The sequence below is a fragment of the Dicentrarchus labrax genome, unplaced genomic scaffold (genome assembly GCF_905237075.1).
Source record: "Dicentrarchus labrax unplaced genomic scaffold, dlabrax2021, whole genome shotgun sequence".
In the NCBI taxonomy this organism is placed as follows: Eukaryota; Metazoa; Chordata; class Actinopteri; family Moronidae; genus Dicentrarchus; species Dicentrarchus labrax.
Genome location: NW_026136723.1, coordinates 24,426,047 through 24,436,464, shown reverse-complemented (window position 1 = coordinate 24,436,464; position 10,418 = coordinate 24,426,047). Strand labels below are relative to the sequence as shown.

Genomic DNA, 10,418 nt, shown 5'->3' with positions numbered 1-10,418 from the left:
ACCGTACAGGTTTGTTCCATGGCACACACACTAGTGGGCCAGCTTATGGCTCGGCAGAGCGAGACGCGACAGGTGAGAAGCTGGTTGTTAGCATTCTGCATGCCACTCTTCATTCTGACTCTTACCACTGCACTAACACTAAATCCTACTGCTGACTTTTAATTAAAAAAAATTAAAAACTATGACACCTTTAAATAGAAACTGATAAGGAGGTGGGCTGAATTCTTTATATGCTAATTTATCACAATACACACTGCACAGATATCATGATGAATTGCAGATTATTGTCTTGCAATATACCATGTATCACATAAGATTGTAATCACTCATTATCAATGGCAAGACATTGTAACAGTGCTGTATTGTGATACACTTTATAATCCCAATTTAAACAGAACACTAACTCATTAACACACTGAGCAGCAGCAGATTAAGTGTGTTTATAAATGCCTTGCTCTCTCTATCTCTCATTCTGATCAGTGGCTCAGAGCTCGGATGTCCACAATTCTCCTTTGGCAACTGTTAGTGGTTTTCAAGCAAAACGCTGGTTTAAAGTTTCACATTAATAGTATGCATTAGAACAAACACATAAATTCTCATTCACACACACTCTTGTGATCTGGACACAACATGCTCAAATGGTGAAGTGGGTTTTTTGCATAGCTGGCCTCTGGTGCACTTACACTCTAAACCAAAAATTACTTTTTAAAACATCTATTCTTCAAGTGAGTTTTTTTTTTTGCACATAAAAGTCCCCTGTAAAAACATACAACATTCACATAAGAATGAAATATGAGGTGCAGCTGTTAAGAAATAAGAGTTATCATCAAGGACTGCTTGAAACCTGAAATTCGCACACCATTCAATCCTTTTTTAAACCGATGTACCGTATTGCATAAGCAATAACATTGGTCGACAGCACATGTATACATGGAGTAAAAATAAATACTGAAATGTAAGATGTTGACTTTATGCAGTGGCAATATTTTACCACTACATAAAGAAAGGTAATATGATACTCTGTAGCTACAGAGATGACAGTCACTGTGAAGGTGCATCTACTTCGAAGATGATTGTTTCTATCAATGGATCTACGAAAAGCAGAGCTCTACAGCTTCTACCTGACTGCTAGCATGACTGGGGCAGCGCTGCTCCAGTGCGGCACCACAAAGGCCATGTATTAACCATGTTAGCAGTTCAGCCGATGTATTTTCTGATGATAATGACAATGATGATGAAGATGAGAAAAACTATACTGGTGGGGATAGTTAATGACATGACTGCAGGCTTTTAGGAGAACAATGTGAGAGTGGAACACTACATGCTGAGGCCCAATTCAGACAGTGTCATCCAGTGAATTATTCCTCTTCTGTTCCCATATTTCTACTGTAAGTAAAACAATAGCTACAAAGTGGCCTGCAGAAGTGTTTTTTGACAGATTACAGAATCTTCTAGACTGTCAAATTATTCTACTATTTGTAACTTCTGCTTGAATGACAAAGAAGGAGGTCAGACAAAAGTGCCAAAAATAGAATCTTTTTAGATCATCTGAACACACGTCTGAATAGGGTCTGTGATGTTTGTTAAACCAAACCAAGCCAATGAGTCGTCAATAGTGGTGATGTTTGTCAAAAATGCACACTCTGTGAACACACAACATGCTGTACAACACGCATTCTTGCTGGCCGACACATGAACTCACGCTTAGCTCGCAAGCGTATTCAGACTCAAAGCAACATTTTATGAAAGTACCTTCGCAAATACATTTTGTCAAGCTTGCAAAAGCTGAAAATACATTTTTTGTTAACAATATGCAGTATCGCCTCTCCATCTCAGCAAATCCCTCCCACCAATCTACCTTTCTTTCCTCTTCTTTGGCCAGTTGCTGCTCCAGCTGCTGCAGCTGCTGGGTGGAGCTATCACACAGCTGGTTGTATGTGGCTTTCAGCTCGTCCAGCTGAGCCTCTACATGAGCACGCTCCTCTGGGGACAACCTGGAGAGGACACAGGGGAGCAGGTTAGAGCAGGTTAGAGCAGGTGGGATTTATGTGTTTAATGTGTGTCTGAGTGTGTGATGTCGACATGTACGTTTCTCAAAGTGGCTTCCATCTAAATTTTATTAACATTTACATTACTGTATACCGGTCCATCAATTACATGAGGATGTTCATGTGTGTTCCTCTGTGCTAGTTTCTAGGACTCGGGGTAAGTCTAACAGTATGTGTGGTGAATGTGTTTGGGGAGCAAGTGCAATGTGTGTGTCCATACATGTGATCTAAACTTACTTGCTGGCTTGTTTTGATAGCAGGAAGACCTCTGTGCTCCTTATGGCTTCAGCCACTTCATCTTTCTTGGCTGCTAGCTGTTCACTGATGGCCTTTAGAGAACACACAGGCACAGTGTGCTTAGTACAGTGCTACCATCACCAATTACCATTTTAATGTTTCAATTAAACAGCAAATTATATTTAATTTATGAGGAATCATTATCCTTCATGTATATTTATAAACAGTTGTGAGCTGCACAGACCAAACAGCCAACTGAACTTCTTGGATAAAAATTGTATTGTCTGTAGAATAATATGGATAACAAATACATCAGATATCTGCTTTACCTGTTGAGCAGCGAGTGAAGACTCAGCATTGGGGCCCCCAGTCCGTCCCTGGAGCCCTTTGACCCAGCCCAGAAGGTCTGAAACCTGGCCCACCCTGGCCTGCTTCTCCTCCTCCACCTCTTTCTGCACAGAAAAAGTTTTACAAGATAAGACAAATACACAAATTCTTCTCACTTTGCACTACTGTGATTAAATCTGACCACAAATTCCAATTTCAAGCAGGAGAGTGATATATGGTGAAACAAAGCCCCACCTCTTCTTCTTCTAGTCTTCTCAGTGCGTCGCTGATGTACTTCACATGCTGGGTTGTCAGGGTAACCAAAGCAGTGTAGCGTGTGCGCAAGTCCATGAACTGTAGAGATACACCCAGATAAAATGGACAGCATATAAATTAACTACTATCTTAATATTCAAAAACGTAGTGGTATTCGACTTAAGAGTCACTATCCTTACCTCCTGAGTGATGGCATCAGAGGAAGAGTGCATCCTCCTTCTCTTGACGGGTGACTTGTGTGTAGATTCTACAAAGGCTCTGTAGGTCATCAGCTGTAGTTCATAATCCTACAGAATACAGCGAGGTGGGACACAAGTAAGTTAAAAAGAAGGTAGTAGTATCATAACACTTTTTTGAGCTTTAAAATGTAAATAGTTAAACTAAACTGACACTTATCAAACCCATATTCTTGATTGTTTGCAGCACAGAACAATGCAGTGATAATTTGGACCATCATAGTGAAACAGCTCCACCCAAACCAAACTGCAAAACAGAAAACAGTCTCTTACCTTCACTGAGGTGCAGTACTGTTTGGAATGAGTCTGGCACTCGTCTAATTTGGTCTGGTTCTGTTCAATCTCAGCTACTAACGCCTGAAGAAAGGAAAAAAAAAAAAAATATATATATATATATCATTAAGGCTGTCAGAAACTATGTGTAGTTTCCAGTTGGTTTTTCTACCACACAACAATGGACACATCATTCCTTAAAATCAATCCACAGCATTGTTTTATTGTCCTTCCAGGCAACCATTCATTCAGTGCATCAATCTACAGATCAAAGGTGCATGAAATCAGTGTCACTAACCGTCTGCTGGGCCAGTTGCTCAGACAGTGCTTTGCTGTCTGTCTGTCCAGGTTGTGTGTTTTCTTGTCTCTCCGTCGTTTCTTCGATCCACTTGATCAGAGAAGAATGGCCGTCTCTGTACTGCTGCAGGGCTGAGCCCAGAGCCTCTAGATCAGTCCGTCTGTAATAAAAGAAGAAAAGACTTTCAGAACATTTAACACACAAAAATATTTATTATAATAATATAATAAGTACAGCCTAAGTTTAGCATCCAGTATGTGCAGTGTTTTAAAGTGGGTGAGTAACGTTACATGTTCTGTAACCAGAGCCAAAACATGTTGTCAAACCTAATTCTTTTTACTCCTACTACTTCACTCTTCCCCCAAATCCTTTCATTTTTTCTCATCTTCATCCTGTCCAGCTCACCGTGTCTCCATCTGTCTCTTGATTCCGCTCCACCTCTCTGCAATCTGATTGGCTCTCTCCTGGTAGCGCTCCAGCTCTGGGCTGCGGTCTGGGTGCAGCCTGCTGAGCTGAGACCCCACCTCTTTGGCTCGATCTACTTCCGACTGCAGAGACTGGAAGATGTCCTCCTGCTCGGCAAGCTCAGCCTGCCACCTCTGGAAAGGGATAAACCAAAGGATGCAGAACAATTGTTAGAGTCAAATAGTTTCACAACATTTCTCTTTAGCTGGCCGTACAGCGAATGTGTCCCTTACCCCTAGCTGATCTCTGAGGTTTTGAATGGCCGTTGTGTCGACAGGAACAATGTCTTCTTCACTTAGTCTGCTCTCGTTCTTCCTGACCTGGCTCTCAGCTTCATCCAGGCTACGCATCAGGATGTCTACTGTTTTTAACCTGAGGAAGGAAGAGGTAAAGAGAGGTCAAATAAATCATACAATTTGTAAATGATATGTTCATATATTTTTCTGTACATGCTAGAGGGAGAAAAAGCTCACTAACTTTTCTAAGTAGACAGACGAGAGGTTGTGCAGTTTGTCCGTCTTCTCCACAGCCTGACTGAGTTCAGACCGGAGGACGGGAACGCTGGAGGATGTCGGCTTCTCCTCGAAGAAACTGACGCAGCGACGAGACACATCACCCAAATTGGAGCGCAGAGCGTCCAGTTCTGACTGCAGCTTCTAGACAAAGAATGAGATTTCAAGAAAGCGGTAAGCAAAAATGGAGAGAAAATGAGGGGGTATGGTCTACCGATATATAACATATAAAAAATAAAATATTGCCAGTTGTTTTAACCTTCAACCTTCACCTTGATTCATTTACTGTCAATGAAAATTGTCTACTTCTGCACTTTATCTCATTAATACCTAATGAGATAAAGTGCACCAGAAGTAGGCCGTAGTTTCCTTTGTGATAAACTTCCCCAAGTAGAGTAAAGAAAAACTATCATGCATATAGAGGCAGATAAATAATTATCATTAGAAAAATAACATCGATCAATATTAACCTTCCGATTTTTGTATTTTTCTAAGAAGATATGATTGTTTTTTTTTTCACCCTTAATATATCCAACAGTGTATGAAAGCAAACTCTCTAGTTCATAAATAAACATTAACTGATGAAACTAAATATTAACTTGTTGTTATTGCCAGTTGCAACCAGCAGGTGGGGCTCAAACTGACCTCTTGCTCTGCAATCTGAACAGCGTTGTCAGCACTGTCAGCTGACAGCCGGCTGGGGGGCGGAGTCTGAATTGCCCTCATCAGTCTCTGCTCAGCCTCGTTTAGATGGAGGGTGATGTTCTGCAACTCAGACAGGTACGATCGAGAGACTGACTCATCCTTCTCCACTGGAGAGAGACAAAAGAGAAAGACGAGAAGAAAGAAGAGTTATTTTGGGCATGAACAGTAACACTGCAGCCATTTGCCTGTTTTATTTTAAAAAAATACGACTGAGTGCTCATTGTTCAGCGCTGATCCAATGAAGATCAGTGACTGTCTCTGGTATGTTTTGTTTAAGTATTACTGCATACTGAGCTTCATCCATTCCTACAGGCCAAAATACTGATACACATTTGTTCTCATGAACATGTTCATTAACAGATTAGGACTGCAGAGATGTTGATGCAGTTCAATACAGAGCCAGCATCCATCCTGTCTCACCGGTCTCCATGTTGAGCAGCAAGTCCTGGCAGTGCTGCTGGGCCTGCTGAACGTCCTTCTCCAGCTCTCGTCTTTCGCCTGGCGTGAACAGAGCGCTCTCTTTGCTGTCAGACAGGAAGTCGGCCAACTGGGACTCCAGGTGACCCAGGACCTGCTGTCGCTCTGCCGGAGACTGACAACGAACCTGACACGTGACACACGGAGGGAGAAGGTAAGTACGACAAAGCACAGAAGAAGCAAAAAGAACGCACACACGCACGCGGGCACACACACACACACACACACACACACACACACACACACACACACACACACACACACACACACACACACACACACACACACACACACACACACACTCTGAGTCTCACCGTGTCCAGGTTCCATCCTGAGACAGTCCTGATGTCTTTCAACAGGTAGTGCCAGGACACCACACTCTTCATGTTCACATGCAGCTGATGCCACAGAGACATGACCTTCTGGTACAACTGCTCTGCCCTGTACACACAAAAACACATAGAACAACACAGAACATGAGTGTGAATATCCAGCGATAGTCCAGTCATATTATACAGTAATACTAATAATTACCTATATCTTAAGCCATTTGTTGACTAAATGACACCACTTTGACTAGAACCTCTAGACTTCTTAAAGGTTGAATGAACCACAGTGTACAAGAATGAGAACTCATCTTCTAGTGTCCCCTGAAACCAACGCCTCAAAAACATCCACACCTTATCACCAACTTTACACCCATCATTACCCACAACAAACGGTTTACTTTCACTTCAAAACTAACTGAACTCCATGTTTCAAGTGTGTGTCTCACCTGCTGGCTGTGTCGATGGCCTCCTGGTTTGGAGGTGGGATGGTGAAACACACAGAGGGGACCATGGCCTCATTACCTGTCGGACTGATCACCTTCCACTTGGTCCTCTGAGAGTTGTCCTCCAGCACACACTCCTCTCCTCGGGTTATTGTGATCTGAGAGGATGGAGGGATGCAGGATGGAGGCAAAAAGAAGAAGAAAAAACAGGAAAAGAGACAGGATGATGGAGGAGAGGTCAGATGAAAAAGAGAAAGAAAGCGAGGGAGGTGAAATCAGGAAGGAGAGAAGGGAAAACATGTAAACCAAAAGTTGATAGCAACAAACTCATAATGCAACACAAAATGCAAACATTCATGAATTTCATGATGTTAGAAAAAGCCCTAAAATGATATGAGATTAGAATCCTAGACACATGAACGATGCCATGTGGACTGAAAGCTGCTTTGCACCTCAAAACAGAAAGCTTTTATTGTGAAAGCAGCAAATATTCTCCAAAGTGAGGTTTACTGATAACCTGGGCAGGGTTTCACAAATTCACCTTGAGCAGCAATTCATCAACAAGGAAACACATTACTGACATGGTGATTTTTAGAAACCCAGCACAGGACCGAAACAAAGAGTTTGGGATTAGAAACTGGAAAATAAATTCAGTTCTAAAATAAACATAAGGCAAAGCCGTGACTGTGGTGAAGAGTTTAAGGGCTGCGCATAAAAGACTACTGCTGTACTGCCTCCCCGACCCACCACCCTCTCTCACCCCTTCCCTGCACACACACACATTAATACATCAATAATGCAAAGCTAGGCACATACAGTAAATACATGAAATGTAAATTAAAGCTTTAAAGCTGTGACTTGTTATTGTCTGACTGACTGAAGACATGGACTGTGTTACATTCAGTTCAGTTCAGTTCAGCTCACTGATTGCTACCTGCCCTTATCAACGATTAAGTGACGTGATCCTCGTCTTTTACCTCTTGTATGCAGAGTATGAAAGTATTCAGATCTACAACAAGAGACTAAATAAATGGTGGACACACGGAGATTAAACAGTGTTTATGTGCTGCATCCTACTTAAATGTCCACTGTCTTGTCTCATGATCTTACTGTCTTCATTGAGAAAAGAGGCCTACTTCTTTAAAACAGTTTCATCGTCTTCGGGTCGTCCACATTTTCAAGTTACTGTTTTCTACTTTAGTTGTGTTTTTGTCACTACTACCCTCAAATTTCTGTCCTCAGTTTCTTGCTATCTAGTGCCATTACGACACAACAGGTTGCCATGTGCACATACAGCACAAGGGTTAATTAATCTGGTTGATATTTAAAAATCTAGCTACAATTAAGATTTTTATTCTGATTACTTTAGACTGGATGTATTGTGTTTGACTGGTTAAGTTAAAAATACAACACAACATTCTACTTAGTTGACAAAATTGAATGAAAATCTACATCTACTGTTTAACAAATTTTATACGAGACACCTCATGACCACATCTTACATCACTGACAGTAAAGCCTGAAATCAGCTGATAAGAGAGGAGCAACCAGGGCAGTGCAGTGTGTGCAGTGTAAGAATCTGAGGTGAGAGAGGGAGAATATAGGCAGCTATACCTGAACGTTTGTCTTGCCAGCCCAGCCGACAGACGAGAGGAAGGGAAGAGGATGAGGAGGAGAAAGAAGAGGAGGAGGAGGAGGAGGAGGGAGTGAAAAGGGAGAAGCAAAAAAAGGTACATGAGGGTACATGGAGAGAAAGGAGGAGACACAGGAAAGTGAAGGAGAGAAAGATTACTTTTCGTCATGTGCACGTTTGTCCAGACGTTTGGTGAATATCTGCACACACTGATTTGTTTTAGTAAAACTTTCAGCTCTGCGGCAGCTTGCTTTCCTTTTTCCCCCTTTTTTAGATCAGAGATGACCAAACCACCTTCCTTCTTTACCTGGATACAACACCTCACATACAGTATGCTTCAATGAACAAATTGACCCTCAGGAATCTAACACAGCGAACTAAAAATAGCAGCATAAGGGACAGCAGCACGTCCACACTGCTGGAGTGCTAGGTGCCGGTTTTCAACTGAGTCCGCAAAGGGGATGAGACAGATGTATAATTGATTGGCTTTTAGATTCCCTTAGGACATCACAGCTGAGAGAGAGAGAGAGAGAGAGACAGAGAGAGAGATGGCAGAGAAAGAAAGACTTTACTTGTTTCTATGTATATTATATAAAAGTGGCACTGGGGAAAAAACAATGCACAACTTTTGGCTGTTTCGGAGCTTTTGCAAAGATCCAGCCACAGAATTTTCTAAAGGGGAGAACAAAGGCAAAGATAATCTATTGTGAGAACTGTGTCAATGATAAATTCGAGATCATAATCATTATGCTTCATTCAGCTTCCAAACTGAATGCTGCTATTTGTACTTGCCAATTAAAATGAAGCGAAAACAGTTAGAGCAGTTACCAAAAAAAAAATTCCACTGCTGTAGTCTATTCATCAATATGGACCACCTAGGATGAAAAAAAGAGTTTGTGTAGACGTATTCATCAATCTAAAAACAAAAAAAAACCCTTTCACAGCGAAGGGGCTTGGAGAGGGAGTGCAGGGCAGAGAGGAGGCGGTTGGTGGTGAGGGTTAAAACAATAAGAGTGGTGAGGTCAGTGTTGAGCCGGTACTGCATAAATACACATTTTGTCACAACCTTGTCCTGATAGTCAAAGGATTCCCTATATAACTGGCTTATTTTAGCTCAACTAGATTAACAGATGGCGGTTTTCAGTATCAGAAACTTACAGTAACTTCCTGAGAGAAAGAAAACACCAGCAACAACAGCATGTTCATGTTCAGTATCGCATATGGTGGGCTTCATACCTCTATCTGTCTGTAGTCGCAGATGGCTTTGATGGGAGTTGTGGTTCCCAGGGTGGTCTCTGCGCTGCGGGGGCGGAGCTGCACCACCATCTTGGCCCGGCCCACCAGGCTCGCCAACGTACTCCGGTACTCAATCAGCTGCTCCTTCTCCTCCTGCAGGACAGAGGAAGTCATTAGACATTCACACAGCCAACACAGTTACAACGATTCATTTTATCAGCCCTTTTCATCGGTTTAATAGTCCATCATTTCAGTCAGTTATCTGTGTCAGCATTGGTTTAATTCATCAGGGTGTGAGTCACTGGTTTAGAAAGAATTGTAAAGATAAATGATCACAACATCGCTCAAGGCTGGACAAAGAAGGGGACAACACACATGAATTATAATGAAAAATGGGTTTATTTTACATAACTAAAAGAGAAATGAAGCTAAAGACAAACTAAATTCAAGAAGAACAAACAGAACGAAAGCCAGGGGAGAGAGAAAGACTGGATGCTAAAGCTAGTTTCCTGCACTGCCAACTGTATATCGTAGAGACTAAAAAAGACTAAGAGTCTACAGCCGTGCCAGTGACTCTGTGAGGCTGTCACAGTGGTGCTTTGAGCTTAATGCTAATGTTAGCACTCCAACATGTTTACAATGACAGGTCCCACACATTACAATTAGCCTATTAGCCAATAGCCCCTGAGATGAGTGGACTCAGGTGCTTGTGTTAGCTAACCATTAAACATTTAAAGCTGCGCTCCTCACCCTGACAGGTAGAATTACATTTAATTCCTGTCTCGCCCCCAGCAGGGGGAGTCATTAAGGATGCATTATAGAGAGACACAAACAGAGAGACAGTAGGGAGAGAGCTACAGAACGACAGAGATGAACTGAGGGCGAGCAGGAGTCAGTTAGAGAGAGAAAAGCTGGGGGGGGTG

General features: G+C 42.1%; 1 protein-coding gene across 30 annotated transcripts in view; it reads right to left on the bottom strand.

The window, feature by feature from the left end:
- The window catches only part of macf1a (microtubule actin crosslinking factor 1a), a 224,325-nt gene that overhangs the window by 84,234 nt on the left and 129,673 nt on the right, over window positions 1–10,418 (bottom strand). For all 30 annotated transcript variants that reach the window (XM_051391458.1, XM_051391467.1, XM_051391460.1 and 27 more), the window contains 15 exons: window positions 9,496–9,648; window positions 6,630–6,784; window positions 6,169–6,295; window positions 5,798–5,981; window positions 5,318–5,484; window positions 4,638–4,816; window positions 4,394–4,532; window positions 4,101–4,294; window positions 3,696–3,855; window positions 3,398–3,481; window positions 3,068–3,175; window positions 2,868–2,966; window positions 2,615–2,737; window positions 2,286–2,377; window positions 1,859–1,994 (listed from right to left, as the gene is read on the bottom strand). In XM_051391458.1, the coding sequence (XP_051247418.1) occupies window positions 1,859–1,994; window positions 2,286–2,377; window positions 2,615–2,737; window positions 2,868–2,966; window positions 3,068–3,175; window positions 3,398–3,481; window positions 3,696–3,855; window positions 4,101–4,294; window positions 4,394–4,532; window positions 4,638–4,816; window positions 5,318–5,484; window positions 5,798–5,981; window positions 6,169–6,295; window positions 6,630–6,784; window positions 9,496–9,648 (2,100 nt within the window). The remainder of the gene's footprint in view (window positions 1–1,858; window positions 1,995–2,285; window positions 2,378–2,614; window positions 2,738–2,867; window positions 2,967–3,067; window positions 3,176–3,397; window positions 3,482–3,695; window positions 3,856–4,100; window positions 4,295–4,393; window positions 4,533–4,637; window positions 4,817–5,317; window positions 5,485–5,797; window positions 5,982–6,168; window positions 6,296–6,629; window positions 6,785–9,495; window positions 9,649–10,418) is intronic.